The sequence below is a fragment of the Parasteatoda tepidariorum genome, chromosome 11 (genome assembly GCF_982258835.1).
Source record: "Parasteatoda tepidariorum strain Cologne lab strain chromosome 11, Ptep-v5.0, whole genome shotgun sequence".
NCBI lineage: Eukaryota > Metazoa > Arthropoda > Arachnida > Araneae > Theridiidae > Parasteatoda > Parasteatoda tepidariorum.
In genome coordinates this window covers 91,593,053-91,612,042 of record NC_141765.1, presented here as the reverse complement: position 1 = coordinate 91,612,042, position 18,990 = coordinate 91,593,053, and the positions used below count along the sequence as shown (strand labels likewise).

At 30.7% G+C, this 18,990-nt stretch overlaps 1 protein-coding gene across 11 annotated transcripts in view; it reads left to right on the top strand.

Annotated features, from left to right (window-relative positions):
* The window catches only part of LOC107451325 (DENN domain-containing protein 4C-like), a 94,672-nt gene that overhangs the window by 36,745 nt on the left and 38,937 nt on the right, over positions 1-18,990 (top strand). For 6 of the 11 annotated variants that reach the window (XM_087155039.1, XM_087155034.1, XM_087155037.1 and 3 more), the window contains 2 exons: positions 376-415; positions 5,728-6,053. In XM_087155039.1, the coding sequence (XP_087011165.1) occupies positions 5,755-6,053 (299 nt within the window). In that variant the 5' untranslated portion in view covers positions 376-415; positions 5,728-5,754. Of the gene's footprint in view, positions 1-375; positions 605-2,995; positions 6,054-18,990 lie in introns of those variants that run through there. The other 5 variants (XM_087155038.1, XM_087155031.1, XM_087155032.1 and 2 more) reach the window with 3 other exon arrangements.

The following is an 18,990-nucleotide window of genomic DNA, read 5'->3' as shown; positions in this document are numbered from 1 at the left end:
CTTTTGAACCTGTATGAAGAAATCAAACAATCAAAACTGTGTTATCCTGTCATTTGATTTGAACCATTGTCACGTCAAACTTGGAAAAATCACTGTAAGCTTGTATTCTTACAACTGCAAGACCTTAGGGTTAATTATACTTACAATATACAATTATTCACATATTTACTCTCATCTGATGCTAAACTGCAGATATTTCTATTATTGAAATATTTTTTCTTTACTATGTGGTTCTTGCCTCAACTCTAGGACCTCATATACAACCATTATAATATACAATCATTTATAATACTTATAATAAGGATAGTTATAATATACAACCTTCTTTAGTTTCATCTGATACTGAACTGAAAATAGTTTTTTTTTTCTTTCTAGACTATGCGTACTTAAAACCTTCAACTGTTCAATGGTCCAGGTAGTATACATTACCTAGATCAAGGTACCTTTTTCGTGTGAAGGCTACATAGCTTATCTTAGATGGATTGACAACCTGATTCAGAGCACCATCTAGCTACTTCTAGAAGTGCATTATTCATGATATCAGAGATTGTTTTACCATGTTTACCTCTGACAATGACACCGTCAACAGCGTGCCCGATACAGGGTATGCCAAGATCAGTTAACCAAACTAACAAGGAGTCCATTACTATACACCATAGGATAGGGGATAAAGCCCCTCCCTGGGGGCACCCTGCGGTTGCATGCACTTTCATGCTTGCACCCAATAAAGATATTATTACAACAATCCAATCTTGAAATGAAGCATGCATTTGAGTAACCCCATTCTGAAGAGTCCGATTCGCGTGATTTCGTTGTCAATCTGTTTTTTGGTAATTACTGCTGCAGATTTCATCATGTGATGATGATTTGCAATATGCGATAAGGGAAATAATTATCCCCTTTGACAAAATATAAGAATATTGCCCATAATATTAGATTCAAAAAAAATATTACATATTCAATTTTAAAAATTGTATATATTTTTTTTTGTTTTTGATATGGGTTTTGTAACCTTAAATTAGTAACATGTATAATTGTTATTACTGACAGTATCTTGCAGAAAGATATTACTGCTAGATAATTTTGTCGCAGAAAGCCCGAAAAAATTCTGCCACAGGGCTGGATACCAGTTTTGCTAAATTTTAAAATAAGAAACTATTTTTGTATTTTATTAAAACTATTTTATATTTTTTATAAAAAATAGATATTTTTCTACAATTTTTTTTACTGATGCGACAGCCTTGGCTTTCTTTAAGAATTTTCTCCAACTGTTCCTCTGTTTGGCGACCGTTGTCCAGTTTTTCATTTTCATAGTGTTGATGTCCTTTTCAAAACTCTCAATCGACCTCTTTGTCTTATTCGCATAGGTTTTGATAAAAATATTTTTTTCCTGTTTTGATCTTCCTGATTAAATGTTCGACCCATTTTAGTCTGTATTTGTATTCACTTGGCAAGATCAGGCTCCCTTAAGATTTTATACAGCTCTAAGTTAATTCTTTACGAGCCATTTACCTGAATTCCACCACAGAGTACCCTTCTTTCAAAAATTGTAATCACCTTCTCACCTTTCTTAGTCCAGGTCTCTGAAGTCAAGAGAAGTATTATAAGACTTTTATGTAAGAGTAATTTAGAAAGTTTGGACTGTGAAAACATCTATTAAGCATTTGTGATTCGTTTATGTATTTCTGTAGTAAGGTCATTGTTATTGTTAAATTCTGCTCCTAAATAACTGTTGCAATCCACTTTTTCAAACTTGTATTACACAATTTCTAGATGACTAAATTGAAGATCTAAATTTAAACGTGGAATATAGTTGGTCTTTTTAACATTAAATTAATTTTGTTTTGTTTTATTTTATAACCACTGTTGAACGACCAACCCAATTTTTGGGTTTATGACTACTAATGTTCAACTTTGGAGCCTTGTAATTTGGAACCCTGACAAGAAGATAAGAGAGGGAGCTCTTGGATCACTTGTTGGGAGAAATTTCCCTTCGTGGAGGACTTTTTGATGGAACTAACTCGCATTTGGGTTACATGAAGAGGAAGACCACAAGAATCTCCCAAGGTTAACCTGGAGACAAAGGGAATCTAACCCATGGTCCTTCTACCACTGAGGATATTTTTCTTGTCAGCACTGTGGTCAGTGCAATCCGTATGCTGATTCATATCGACCAGCCATGGGATTTTAACCCATTTCACCTCATTGGTGGGAGAATGCTCTATCCCTTGAACCATCTTGGCTCTATTGAATTCATTGTCTTTGCCTTTTGTTTTAATACAATAAAGGCTTGTTTAAGAGCCGTGGGTCCTCTGGGTCACAATATTGATATTGTCTGGCTTTGGCCAATAGTTGGACTGACTTACTAAAGATATTTCCTCTAGTGTTTATGTTTATAGATGTGGGTCGAGTAAATACCCAGTAGGAGTAGGTATATTTATAAATTGGTATTTATCCCTGCCTCGGATAAATACCCCTAAATCAGGGTTATTATAATTTTTGGTCCCTTTTGAAGCATGTAACCATCAGTTATCTTGCTTATAGCTCTGAAAATTATGTAACTTCTTGAATTTTCAAAAATTAACAATAAATCTTAAAATATATCAATTGCAGAAGAAATATTTCAAAAAACTATAAATACCCAGTCAAGGAGCTGTATTGTCGCATTAAAAAGTAATGTAAAACGGTTTACATTTTGCAATATCACAAAGTACCTAGACTTTATGCTAAGTAATTAAGTGAACTTTGAGCTCTTTTCAAGGAAAAGTAATTGATAAGACAATGTTATGTACTGGATAAAATAGAAAAAAGGAATGATCACAGAGAATGAGTTTAAAATGTCTTAAATTTGTTTGTCTCTATTAATCCCAAAAAGTTAATGTAAGTGATAAAATTAAACTAGAAATTTCATATATAAATTTTTTTTTAAAAAAAGCAACTATAAAACTATTTTATTAAAAATAAATAAAAAATTTTAATATTAGTCCTTTGATATTTTGCTTGAAAAGTTTTTTTCTGTGTCTTATTAGAAACAAAAAAAATAATTTTTATTATGTAATCATTAATTTAGTGAAATTTTAAAATTTCATTTTTAACTCAAAAAAACTGAACTAGGAAATTTAATTTTTATATTAATGAATTATTTTGCAAAGTATGAGCAAAACACAACTTAACATTTAGAATACAAGACAAATTGTACAATAAAACAAGAAGTAGTTATTGTTTAAAAATTATCAAGTATGACTGAGTTAAACTTATTAAGATCTTTTATACTGTTTTCAATTTTAAAATATTGATTATTGTATTGTTCCAAATATTTAATTAAATTTACAACATTGAGATTCAATTAATTGAGATTTCTTTAAATTAAAATATCTTTTGATTTATAATAAAAATACATCTTGTAAAGGATAATATGAAAAATTTCATAAGTTTTTAAAGAATCTGATTTTTCTCTAATGTTTATGTATACAAATAAGTAAAAAAGATAAACTTTGTGAATCCTTATTCTATCAAGTATTATTTTAAAGATATCAGTTAGGAATGAAATATGTTTGAGAATATAACCTGCTAATTATTTATGCCATCATTCCCTTTTATAAAAATAAAAGACTTTAAACTTAGAAGTTAATTTAAAAGAGGTCTAGAACCTACCTTATCTTTACTGAAATTAATGTTCTTATTTAAGTACTTTTTTTCTTTTGTCAACTCTGTTAGTGGTTGTTTCTTATAATTATAGTAAACTCCTGCTTATCCACGAAGCAGTTAATCCTCAAAATGCTTAAAGGAAACACACATCATAATTTTAAATAAAAATATAAATGATAAATTTTAATATCTATTATTGCGCATGCCTCCTATTGAGGTGAACCAGGTTGAAGCTTCACCTTATCCACGAAGCGCAGAAATTTGCGGATAATACGCGAAACACTTAAAGGAAACACATAATTTTTTTTTAAAAATATAAATGATAAATTTTATTATCTATTATTGTGTATGCCTCCTAATGAGGTGAACCAGGTTGGAATCCTAGCCAGGTCTGGTCGGTACGAATACCACATCCCGCGTGATGTAAAATTTCCTCAGTAGTAGAGGAATCATGGGTTAGAGTCCCCTTGCCGTCAGGCTAACCATGGGAGATTTTCGTAGTTTTCCTCACCAGGTGGCACAAGTGCAGGTTAGTTCCATCAAAAAGTCCTCCACGAAAGCAAATTTCTCTAAATACTTGATCCAGGAGTTCCCTTGTCTTCTGGATCTAGTTCAAAAATACAAGGCAACGAAGTTGAACATTAGCAGTAGTAAACCCAAAAAATTTTATCGGCTGTTCAAGGACAGTAATAAAATAAATAAAAAAATATCTAGTACATATTTTTGATTTGTAGTTTTCTACAGATTGTCTTCTTTTACATTTTTTTTTATTTACGTATAAAAAAATGTATCAGCTTTGTTTGTTTCATGGTATTGAAACATTTCTTATTTATTTGAGATTGCCAAAATATATGCAAAGTGTCACATCACATTACTCTTCTATGTATTGAATTAGTCCTTAAATCTGTGATAGAGCTGTCTTTTTTCTTAGTTTGATCTTCTGCGCTTTCTTCAGCAACTGCACATAAATGAGCACTGCACTATCTAAAATTTCTTTATCATTAAAATGTTCTATTTCCTGATCATTTGCATCACAATTGAACCATTCATCGGTTTAACTCAGAAGTTCAGTCACTATTGAAAAAAATGCACAAAACGATGTTCAGAACACGTGAATTAGATCTTATAAAGAGTTACCTTCTTCGTTATCTGCGCAACAGCCTCTTGCAGGCCTTGGCTGCTTCAGCAGCTCATAAGCGCCAGCACCTCCTATCCATGGCAACTCCCTTTCAATTTCTAATCTTTAGTGTTTTCAAATCACTTGAGCCATGGGGGTCCGTCTGTGGGACGTGACCACTCGGGATTCTTAAAGGTGACAATTCTCATAAAGAGTTACCATGCAAATATTATTTTTAGAAACTTTTATGAGTAATAAAACTAAAAATAAACAACTGACAATGATTCTGAAATCATACGTATAGCGTATAAATTATTCAAAGTCAATTATTTAGAAATTTGAAAACCATTTGTCCAAGATCATTAAATTTTATGTTATTTTATTCAGTTTTTAGAGACATTCGATAAAATGTATTACATGGCTAATTTTTTTAAAAAAAATAGTTTGTTTAAAAGATTTTAATTTTAAAAGAAATAAACATTTTTATTTCACTTCTTTTCTCTCGATGTTTTTGCAAATTTTCAAGTCTGTATTTCTTTGGGATTATAATGGAAAAAAAAATTTATATTCAACATTGACATAAACCATATAGTAAAGACCACATATTATGCTATTAAAAATATAGTACAGCTAAAAAGGTGACATATTCATGTAAATATCTTTCTATATATATATATTTAATTGCATATTTAAATTATGATATGTGTTGTTATTTTTGTTAAATAGCTGATAGGAAAATAATTATTTATTTAAGCATTAATTAATAGTACAAAATCCCATGTATTTTCCTGACACTTTTTTGTCAAAGTAGACAAATCGCTTTTTTTGAAAAAAATTTTTTTTATCTATTAAAATTATTTTGCAATTCTTTGTTTTTGTAAAGATACTTATGTTTTACTTTTGTTTTGAAATTTGACCAACCTTCTTCTGCTAGGTACAAATAAAAGTGAACTTTATTGCAGGGTGTCAAGGATGCGGAATTTTGAAGAATGGAGGATAAACGAGTAGCCAACTACTTTGTAGTTGCAGGTCTTCTAGATAATGCCTCACCCCTCGAAGAGTTCTCTTGTGATGGAAACAGTCCCAAATCTACTCAGTCTTTGCTGCCCATCACTGATGTGATCGTTATTAAACGTAGCCAGAGAGGAACAGTGCCAAAAGGTTATACTTGTATTGAATGCACTCCTCTTGGTTTTCCTGCTGATTTAAAGCATGGAAGTCTACGCAGTCCAAACATCTTTTTCTGTTACTGCTGGGGTAGAGATAAACCCCCTCTTGTTGATGTGGGGTGAGCACAATTTTAGATTGCATTTTTCAGGGTGTGTAGAGTTTTTAAAAAGTGCTCAAAGGTGCTTATTTTATTTATGTTTTTTCAAATCCCTTAAAGGTGCTTTTTTTATTCGGGGTTAGTAAAAAGGGCTAACTTTTAAAAGAGATTTTTTCTTGAAGTGAATTGAAATTCTAAATCTTCATGCAAAATACAAAAAATGATTGATTTTCACAATTTTCTCTGCATCATTTATCAGAAACTAGTTATTTTACAGGGATGCTGCGCCTGCGCCATTTGCGACAAACTGAGACAAAACGGCATAACTGCGCCATTTTGCGACATTCAGCTCAGTTTCTGCCAAAGCTGCGCCATTCTGAGACAAAACGTCCAAAATTTGGCAAACCTGAATTCAGTTTCAAATATTAATCCGCATTGCCGTGAGTCATTGGAGATCATTTTGCCGTTCACGTCTCCAAGGGATGAAAGACTTCCACGAAAAAGCGGAAATCCGCTTTTTTCTCCCAATTTTTAAAATTTTCGACCATGTTCCAAAAACTAAAATTTTTAGGGAGTCCAATTAGAGAAACCCAAGCCGCCGGAACGATAGTCGGATTCCCGCGACTTCCGCTATAGAGTGGAAAGGAGTCTAAGTGTTTCGTTTCGACCACCGATATATGATTTTTTTTTTCGTTTGGCTGATTTTCGGAATTTTAAATATTAGGAATTGCGCTGGAATATGCTAAAATCGCGATTTTTAATCAGACGATTTTAATATCAATCATCGATTTTCGTATTTAACTTATTTAAAACTTATGTGTTGCGACTTTTTTTACGCTGTTTAAAAATCGTACTAGCAATTCCTATTCACTCAATTTAAAAATTCAATATCGCGATCTGTATTCCCGCGAGTTTAAAATCCAACGTCGCGATTCGTATTCACGCATTTTTAAATCCAATATTGCGATTCGTTATCACGCAGTTGTAATATCAGATCCCGTTTTTCGTATTTGTACGCTATTTAAAAATTACTCATTGCGATTCGTATTCACGTGATCTAAAAATTATTCATCGTGATTCTTATTTACGCAATTTAAAAATTCAATATCGCTATTTGTATTTTCGCTTTTTTAAAATCCAACAGCGCTATTCTTATTCACGTGATTTTAAAATTCAAAATCGTGATTCATATTCACTCGATTTTAAAATCCGAAATAGTGATTCATATTGACGCGATTTTAAAATCCAATATCGTGATTTGTGTTTTTTAAATCCAGCTGCGCGATTCATATTCACGTGATTCATATTCACGCGATTTTAAAATCCAATATCGTGATTTGTATTTTCGTGTTTTTAAAATCCAACAGCGTGATTCATATTCACATGATTTTATAATCCAAAATCGCGATTCATATTCACGCGATTTTAAAATCCAACCGCACGATTCATATTCACGTGATTTTAAAATCCGATATCGTGATTCATATTCACTTGATTTTAAAATCAAAAATCGCGATTCATGTTCACTCGATTTTAAAATCCAATATCGTGATTCATATTCACGCGATTTTGAAATCCAATATCGCGATTCATATTCAAGCGATTTTAAAATCCAAAATCGCGATTCATATTCAATCTATTTTAAAATCCAATATCGTGATTCATATTCACACGATTTTGTAATTCAATATCGCGATTCATATTCACGCGATTTTAAAACCCAAAATCGCAATTCATATTCACGCTATTTTAAAATCCAGTTTCACGATTCTAGAAAGAAGTAGAATTAAGTTTTTTCTTGAATTAGTTACTGTAAAGATGTGATATATTTTTCAACAGTTGTTGCATTTAAACAATTACTAAGTGCATTCATAATCACATTTTATGATTGTATATTTAGCTATACAAATTAAAAGAACATAGTCAACTAACTAATCTTGTGAATGCAAGAAAGTACAATCTACTAGTCAATGCCAATAAACTAAAAAGTTTACTTTTATACTTAATAAAGGATGCAAGTCATTTTAGAAAGAAAATTATATTTATATGTGTCTTTTTAAATTGTTTATAATAGTTTTTAAATATTTCTGTTTTGATATAAAAATGTATATATGCTAATTTTTGGCTATTAAGTGCTCCCTAAAATTTTCTTGAAAAATTCCTACCTAAAATATTTCAAAATTTCACTGCACCTCCTGAATTCTATCAAAGAGTGTTTTTTTTTGTGTTATTTGCATTTTCTTAAACTCTCATTATTTAATTACAGAATTTCTCTTTTAATTATTGAAATCTGTAGACCTTTCATTGTAACTGAATAGTTATATATTTTGAGATGAAATTTGAGCTCAAAATGAAATGAGTATTTTCCCTTTTGAATTACTGAAACTAAATAGATATTTCTTTTTAGAAAGTTAACACCATTATATTTTAAAAAATAAGAAAGTTAAAATTTACTTTGTAAAATTCTGGAACAGATACTATTCATTGGCATAAATGATAAATGCAATATATATGAAAACAACAGAGTCCGTAAAACAATTTTGTGGACTCTTATAATCAATCATATGCAGGTTTTTTAAAATCCTAGCAATAGTGAATGTATGTATAATTGTAGTACTCCTAGTATGCTATTAATGGTTTTATGGATCCTGAAAATTATCTTTATATTGTTATCAAACTGATTAATAATCATTTTAGCTGAGATAAACTGAGTGAAAAAAATAATTTTAGCTGAGACAAACTGAGCCAAAAAGAGATTTTAACTGAGACGAAATGCAATTTCTGGTGAGACAATTTGATATTTTGCGAGTAGCATCCCTGATTTTATCATGATCATGTAAAGTAGGGGTGCTCAACCTGCGGCCCTCGGGCTAAATGCGGCCCGCCAACCCTCGATGTGCGGCCCGCGGCCGCAATCTGAACAAAATGAAGAAAAAAAATTTTATATTTGTTTTTGAAAAATAATAAAAAAAATTCGGTAATTTAAATTTACACTTTTAAGTTTTTGACGCACCCAATCTCAATCAATGTAGTTTTTCGATGGTTAATGCTACGGATTTCAGCATAGTTTTAAAAATCCCAATATTTTTAATACATCATTATTACGATTTACGAATTTTAATTACCACTTTTGACGCTTTTCGTATGTGCCGATTCCAATGACTTTTCGGTAGTCATTGCTACCCATTTTCAAGTAGTTTCTGAAATAGCGATTTTTGAAAGTTATGAAACGCTTTATTTGTGCAAACTTCATGGAAAATCTAAATGACTTTAGATCCTTTCTTCAACAGTTATTGCTGCACATTTCCGCCCGGTTTTTAAAACTTCGATATTTTAGCATGATATTATTACGAATCGCGAGTAAAGAACTGCTCATTTAGATAACCATTTTTTGACATGGCTTATTTGTAACGATTTTATCGCAAATCAAATTATTTTTCAATCGTTATTTTAGAAATTATTGCTACACATTTCTACAAGGTTTTGAAAGTACCGATATTTTTTATACGCTATTGTGACATTTTAATTTCAAATCTCGCATTTAAATTACATAAAATTTTGATGGACTTTATTTTCTCCAATTTCATCTAAAATTGTAAAGTATTTTGGTTATTGTTTTAGTAGTTATTACGTTTTCCCCGTGATTTAAAAAGATTATGATATTTTTAATACTTTGACAGCAAGCGAGTAAATAATTATTTTTTACGTGCTTTGTTTGTGCCGATTTTATCATTTGCGTTGTACCGATTTTAACACGAATTTTTTAAGAGGTTTTTCGAAAGTGTTTTTTCTTCTTTCCCGTTATTGCTGCATTTTTATTTGTGATTTAGAATATACCTGATATTTTCACACAATATTACAACTCGTGAAATTCGATTCAGCTTTAATTTTTTTCCGTAACTTAAAAAGTAATTACGTATCTTAGCCAAATGAACACCTTCCCAGGAAAAGAAACGAGATGTGTTTATATTAAACGCGGTCCGTTTTGCAAAAAAAAATTAAATTCAAAAAACGGCATAATTCTTTAGTCCCATGAACACATGCAAGTTTAACAACACACATCGAACTTATTATTTTTGTTGTCACATGTAATTTAAAAGTCTTACATCGTAATTTGTATTTACGCTATCTGAAAATTGCGCATCGCATTTCGTATTAACATTAACGAGATTTAAAAATAATCCATCGCGTTTCGTATTTACGGGATTTAAAATCACATATCGCGATTCGTGTTCTGGCGTTTAAAATATCCGCTGCTACTTTTCTCGCACTCGTTTTAAAAACCATATATCGCGATTCATATTCATGCATTTTAAAAATCAAGTGTTGTGAGTAGTCCTTTCGCAATTTAAAAGCCACACGATTCGTATTCACGCGATTTGAAAAACAAGCATCGAGTTTATTATTTACGCAATTTAAAAATCACACATGGCAATTCGTATTCAAGCAATTAAAAAAAAACACATCGATATTTGTATTTCCGCGATGTAAAAACCCAGAAAGGAAGAACAACATCTTGGACAAATTCCAAAACTGATTATGTTATTTGCTTTAAGTTTAATACTACCCACAACAACAGCTTTTGTCGAAAGACTGTTTTCCAGAATGAATTTGGCCTGTTCAAAATTACAGAGTAGTCTTTAAGTACAATCATTACATTTTCATTTAATGGCTCAAAAAATATCACATGATCAAGTATATAAAATTATCACAATATTCAAAAATTTTGCAAATTACAGTGTAACCATTAAGAAATTTTTTAAACCATTTTCTATCTTCTTGGAGCATTTTATATCATTTATGATTATATGCTGGGAAATGATTTGTATATCATTAAATTTTAACTGAATAAAAAATTTAACCAAGATAAGTAAAGTAATGTAAATTTTATTGATTGTGTATTAATTGTAAATAGTAAGTGTCATGTTAAAAATATATTCGTCATAAAAAGTTGTAAACAAGTATCTTAATAGTTTTTTATTATTAAGGAATATAGTTCCTTAAAATTGAATGTGTTTTCTTCTTTCTTTTTCTTCCCTCTCTTAGCCTCTTATTATTAATTTAAAATAAAAATGTCTGAAAGATAAAGTACATTCCCTAATAAATGCTAAGTCTTATTTTACACTTAAGGGGTTTAGTTTTAGTTTTAATCATTTTTAACCCTATAAACTTTCTTTAAATCAAAGTATTTAACTTGAATTTACATTAATGACTAGAATATTTATTTATTTGAAATTTAATTCTATGAAAAAAAAAATTTACGTTAAAATTTATGTTTAAATGGACTTTTGTATTTTGTAATGTGATAAAAAAAATTTCAATTTTTCCATAGTTTTTTAATTATTTCAATTTATCTAATTTTTTTCCGATAAATTGATTCTGATTTTCGAATTCTGTTTTCTTTCTTAAGTAATCAGTTTTGCATTTTCTAATTTTAAACGTTTTAAAGTATTGTATTTTCTGCAAAGAGATTACAAGGTTAACCGACAAAAAGAATTTAGTGTCATATAAACAATGATGTTTATATAACAATCACCACCAACAATTGCTTTCAATATGTCTGTCTAAACACTTTGGCATGCGGTCCTTCTTTGGTCAATCTGCTGTGCATGTGGCCCTTCACTGAAAAAGGTTGTGCACCCCTAATGTAAAGTCTTTTAGAAGTTTTTGAATTGTATTGATTTTATGTTTACGGTAGAAGTTTTTTTTATTAGTACACAGATCCTAATTATGATTTTTCTTTTGGAAAGTGATTAAAATATTTTTTGAGTGCTTAAAAAGAACTTAAAAGGTGCTTATTTTTTGTTGAAAAATCTGGCTATGCTCCCTGCTATTACAGTTTGGTCTCCTTTTAAAAAAAACCTTATTTACAGTATTTTCTTTTCCCCTGATTCTAGTAACGAAAGCCTTGTATTTGAAGGCATTACTGCTTAATATAGCAGCAGCATCTTATTTTACTACTCAGCTTCTTTATTATTAAAAAAAAATGTACAAATTTTCTGCACTGTCTAAAATTTCTTAAAATATGAAGATACCATATTTTTGTAAATATTGCTAGTCACATATTCAGCTTATATTTTGGACTAATTGTCTCTGATTGATTATTAAGATTGTAGTCCGTGGATCGAGATTCAGACAGAAAGTAAAAGTTTATTAACAAAAAGCAAACAAACACATACAAATTTAAAAAGAACGCCATCTGGCGGTATAAAAAGAAAAAGACTTCGTAGCTATCCTTCCCAGGGAATGACAACAATCTCCCCCTGCGAGAAGGATTTTACTTTTTAACACATATAACAATATACACATAAAAAATATTAATTCTTTTAACATAAATTTCAAAGTAAACTTATTTTTTCCAAAGAAAAAATTAACTTCTCAAAAGTTACAGCTTTAGTTAAAAAATCAGAAATATTATCATTAGTATTCTTATAAACAGTTTTTAAAATTTTATCTTCAATCATATCTCGCACAAAATGAAATTTAAGATTTACATGCCTGGTTTTGTTAGAAGATTTACCGTTGTTCAACCAGTCAATGGCTGCTTGGCTATCAGAAAACATAGTAACAGGAGCATCAATAAATTTTTTACAGTTCAGTTCATTTAACATATTTATTATCCACGTAAGTTCTCGAGCTGTGTCATCTGCAGCAAATAATTCAGCTTCACATGTTGAAAGTCCTACACATCTTTGTTTTCTACTTTTCCATGTTATAAGAGAATTACCTATCATAATTACACAACCTGAAAAAGATTTTCCTCCTTCTGCATTGCCCCAACTAGCATCCGCACTACACATTAAAAAACCAAATTCTTTACTATAAAACAAGACTCTATCTTTTGAACCGTTCAAATATTTCAAAACTCTCTTGGCCAAAACATAATGCCTTTTTTCAGGACGTTTATTAAATTGTGATAAATAACTAGTTACAAAAGCAATATCTGGTCGGGTTCTATTTGCTAAATATAAAAGTTCCCCGACGATTTCCTGATAATCAGTTTGATCTACTAAATCATCAGTAGGATTAAAACATCTATCTTCACCTTTAGTTATGGGAATATTTGTTTTCTTACATTTTTCCAAACCATATTTTTTCATTAAAGTTTCAATGTAATGAGTTTGAGATAGACCAATTCCGTTTTCTTTTTGTGAAATCTCAATGCCTAAAAATTTTGAATCATTAGTTGTTTCTTTTATTTCAAATGTTTGATTAAGTTTTGAAATAATTTCCTTGTATAATTTCGAATTATTAGAGAATATTGCCAAATCATCTATGTATACACAAATTGCTAAAAAATCATTATCATTAATTTTAGTAAATACGCAATTGTCAGATGCAAGTTGAGTGAGACCAATCTTTTTAAGTTCATTTTTTAACTTTATATGCCAATTTCTACCAGATTGAGGTAGACCATAAATACTTTTATTTAATTTACACACCTTATTTTTACCATATTTATCTTCAAAACCTGGAGGTATTTCCATGTATACAGTTTCATCAATATCACCATATAAATATGCAGTTTTAATGTCAAAAAATTTAACAAATAAATCCAATTTTGCTGCTAAAGCAATTAATAACCTGAATGATTCAATATTTACCACAGGTGAATATGATTCAGAATAATCAACATTTTTAATTTGATTAAATCCAGCTGCAACCAGTCGTGCTTTGTAAATTTTGTTATTATTGTCATTTTTAATTTTGTACACCCATTTACTTTTTATTATTTTTTCCTTCTTAGGCCTCTCAATTAATTCGAAAACCTTATGTTTCTCCATCGAAAGAAGTTCGTTTTCCATTGCGGTTTCCCACTCGGAATATTTATTACTATTTATCGCCTGGTCATAATTTTGAGGAATAGATGATCCTTTCAAGGCTAAGTTCGCGTTTGCGGATATTTTATTTTTAATTCTTTCGGAACGTCTTAATGCAGGAGTATTTTGATTATTTTCATTTTGTGAATCAGCACTTTCTTGAGAAGATTTATGAGAAAAAGAATGTTCACTGCTTGATTCAGTTGGAGGGGAGTTTTGGGTTTCAGTTTCGATCTGTGGTAGAGTTATATTAAACTGGGTCAAATCCTCAATGTTCCATATGCTACATTCATTTTTGTTTGTTAGAAATTTACTTCCTCTTAATGATTCGTTAAATTTAACAGATCGCTCTTCAATTACAATATTTTTATCAACATCATATATTCTATAAGCGCGCCTTTCTCTAGAATAACCGACGAAAATGCCACGTTTTCCCGGAACATCAAATTTATTTCGGAATTGTTTAGGTATATGAAAATAAACGACGCATCCAAATACTTTTAAGTATTTAAGTTTAGGTTCTTTTCCTGACCATATTTCAATCGGAAGATTCTGTTTATTTTTACGCGGTGTAAGATTAGAAATGTGTGTGCTAAAATTTATTGCTTCAGCCCAAAATTTTAATGGTAATTCACTTTCATACAATAATGTCCTAGCCCTTTCTACTAATACTCTTATGGCTCGCTCAGCACGTCCATTTGACGAAGGATTATACGGTACTGTTTTTTCATGTATGATCCCATATTTTTCTAGAAAACTATCAATCTCGTTATTAACAAATTCTAGACCGTTATCTGTTCTGAATCTTTTGATTTTCTTATTCATTAAATTTTCATACCTTTCTTTAAACATACAAAACATTTCAAATACTTCATTTTTATGCTTTAAAAAATAAGAAAAGTACATCCCAGAAAAATCATCCACTAGAACTAAAAAATATTTTGAATTTCCTAATGAATCACAATTTATAGGGCCTGCAAGGTCCGCATGAATTAACTCTAATACAGAATTACTTTGTGCAATATTAACTGATGGATGACTCTTATGAGTTACTTTACTTATATCACAAGATTCACAATGATAATTTTCAAAATCTTTAAAATTTATGCCAATAAAATTTTGCATTTTAACCATGTATTGTGGATTTAAATGACATAGTCTTTTATGCCAAATATTATAAGTATCCAAATTACTTACTTCATTACATTCTAACTCAGAATTATTTACATCATTATAATCAAAAAATTTAGGTGAAACATTATTACAGGGTTCCATTAAAATTTCAAAACGATTGTTTACTTTTACAGCTTTTAAAACACTGCGATTATCATTAGTTAAAATCAAAATATTATTACCATTAGATTTAATTTTATAACCTTTATCAATTAATTTAGATACTGAAATTAAATTGTTTCGTAAATCTGGTACATATATTACATCATATATTGTTAGATTTTTACTGCAATTATCAACTGTTGTTGTAGCTTTTACAATGCCAATTCCTTTAGAAATTAAATTTAATTTCTTACCTGCTAATTGTATTATCCCATTAACATGATTTAAGTTTTCAAAAAAGTTTAAATCTTTTACCATGTGTGAAGTAGCACCAGAATCCAAAATAAAAACAGTTTCGTTTTTACCGGTAGTACTAGAGTTTATTTGGTGTTGTTCTTGTTCTGCGGTAAGAGCGAAATTTTCACTAGAATGTTTATCTTGATTTTCAAATGCACAATGAGCGTTATTGTTTTTGATTTTGTTCATACCCGATTTATAGTTCGAAAATGTTCTTTTTTCTTTAGATGTTTGGTTTTGATTTCCCTCGTTCTTGTTTCGGAAAATAGCAGTCTTTAGCTAGGTGATTCGTTTTGTGGCAGATGAAACATTTCTTCTTGCTTCTATTTTCATTTTTATGTTTTACTCTGAATGCTTCTGTTCGTCTGGGAATATCATTTCTTAATTTTGATAAGATGTTTTCTTCTTCCCGCAGTATTTCTAAAATTTCCTCCATTTTTTTTTCGCGTTGGGTTTTCAAGATCTCTCTTATTTTTGCAAATTTTCCTCTTAATCCTCTAACAGTATAATAAACAAGTTCTCGTTCTGAAATTTGCAGTCCAAGTGATGAACATTTCGTTTTAAGTCCTCGTGATCTTGCAATATAGTCTGACACATTTTCATTTTCTTTCATTTCAAGATTTTTTATTTCGTTACTTGCATCGATTTTTCGATCTTCTGTTTTACCAGTAAATGTGATTTGAATTTTTTCCCATAGAATTTTTGCGTTAGTTTCGTTTGCGAACTGAAGACTTTGGTCATCAGAAAGCGATAGTTGTATGTATGCAACTGCGTCATCATTGTTTAATGTCCATTGTTCCTGCAATTTTGGATCAACGGGGGCTTCTTCAGTTAGCACATTAGCAATTTTCTTAAGTGTCAGCAAAGCTTTGACTTTAATACTCCACTGATAGAAGTTATCACTGTTCAGCAGTGGGATACTCGGCAGATCCCTGTTCATTTTGATTTTGGAATCTAAACAATGTAAATCACGGCGAAACTAAGTGAAACTTTTTACTGCGTCATAATTTTCAAAACCACAGCCGTGCTGCCAACTGTAGTCCGTGGATCGAGATTCAGACAGAAAGTAAAAGTTTATTAACAAAAAGCAAACAAACACATACAAATTTAAAAAGAACGCCATCTGGCGGTATAAAAAGAAAAAGACTTCGTAGCTATCCTTCCCAGGGAATGACAACAAAGATCACGGCCGAAACCTTAAACTAATTAAATTAGAGCATTCTTATTAACCTGTAACATTGCCTGCCACCTACCTCAATCAAGGAAAAGTGCACATCATTCATATATCACGAATCTTTATCTCTGGTCATTCAAAACTTGTTTCACAGTAGTTTTGGAGCAGCTTTCCTTGCGATCTTTCTTGTCGACTGATAATATTGACCCCTACCTTAATTAAAATGCTATTATTTGGAATATCTAATTTAAAATGATAATTTTAGGTTTTAATAACAATTTGTTTAGTTCTAATTGTTGTTTAGTACACAATCTTAGTTTCATTAATTAGCTATTATATTAAGTTATTTAAAATAATTTTTATGTTTTACTAAAACAGCAATTTAAAGTAGGGTTCGTACTGGCAACTAAAAGCTGTTTTGGCACTCTTTTATTGAGATGAGAGAGGGGGGGAACTTAGTTTTGTAAAAATCAATTAAGGAAAGTTGCTTTAACCTTTCAACTGTCATGCCCGAAATAATCTTGGCCACAGAACTGGTGTTTCAAATTGTCACGCCCGAGTATTACTCAGGGTAATATATTTTTATTTTAATGCATCATATTGTTATACCCGAATATATATTGTGCGAAGTTTATTTCGACTTCATCTCTTTGTTAAACCCGATTCTATGTAGGGAAAGTTAATTTGGAACAATAGATGGCTGCACTTTACTGAAGGTTTCAAAGGTTTTTTTTCTTGTTTTTTTCTGTAAAATGGCATCTAGTTCTTTGAAACATTAGAGAGATGATTTATTTTTGCATGTAATTCAATGTATTAATTTTTAACTACTAAGTATATTTTGTTTTATACACACACAAGAAAATCTCTACACAAGAAGCAAAAGCACCACACTTCACGACGACATGGACTGTATTTATTAAAAAAGAAGAGAAGTAAAAATATATATGTATATTAATAGCGCCATCTATTAAGTAACAAGGCAAGACATGAACATTCACCCCCCGTTGACATGTTATTAACATTCAACAACAATCAAAATAAAATTGAAAAAATATATATTTCACAATAAAATAAGCATTATTTGGCATAGGAAGAAGACACACTCGTGAGATGGCTCGCTTGTACTCTCCATGTTGAGTTTTAACCATGACGACCCTGATTAAATTATCAGTACCACTAAATATCTCTACGATTCTACCCAAAGGCCATTTAAAGGTAGGCATATTATCTTCGATGAGGATCACTAAATCACCAATTTTAATATTACACTTTTTGAACTGCCACTTATTACGTTGTTGTAAATCACTTAAATATCCTCTGTACCACTTATTCCAAATAAGCTGTACTAATTTTGTCACGTTTTGCCATCTCCTGAGTGTACCTTCCTTTGACATGATTAGGTTGGGTTCAACAATCGAGTTCATGGATCTGCCTATCAGAAAATGAGCTGGTGTAAGAGCATTTAAATCGTCCACACTGCTCGATAAAGGGCACAAGGGCCGGGAGTTTAAAATTCCCCCGATTTGAATACAGACAGCTAAAAACTCTTCATAGGTCAAAAATTCTTTGCCAACAACTCTCTTAAGATGGTATTTTACAGACTTTACGGCAGCCTCCCACAAGCCACCAAAAGAAGGCGCTCTCGGCGGAATGAATTTCCATTCAATATCTTCACTAGACAAAAAGGCAGAGATCTCTTCTTCTGGCTGCTTAACTAATCTCAAAAGCTTATTAATTTCCCTATTTGCGCCAACAAAATTTTTGCCGTTATCGGAATACAATTTAGAACTCTTACCACGGCGAGCAAAAAACCTTTTAAGAGTGGCAATAAGAGCCTCCGAAGTTAGATCCGATACCATCTCTATATGAAGAGCCTTTGTTACAAAACAGACAAATATACATAAATACATTTTATGGAGCACACCTTTTCTCTGATTTCGATATTTGATCATAAAAGGACCACAGAAATCAACTCCAGAGAAATTAAAGGGAAAATTTGGAACTACTCTGTCTATGGGAAGACTACCCATTAGTTGAGTCATCGCAATTGGTTTTGCTTTAAAGCAAACAATACACTCGCACACTAATTTTCTGCACAGAGAGCGACCACCCAAAGGCCAAAACCTTTCTCTAACTAAGTGCAGAAGGGAAGAAGCCCCAGTATGAAGATTTTTAATGGGACAATGCACTATTATTAGATTTGTCAATTTATGTTTATGGGGTAAAATTGCAGGATATTTAGCATCATAAGGTAAATCTGAATTACCCAGTCGTCCATCTACTCTCAATATTCTATCACTATCAAGGAAGGGATTTAGATTTTTTAATTTGCTCTTAGGGGGAACAACCTTCTGTTGTTTTAAACCTTGAATATCATTTAAAAACACCTCTT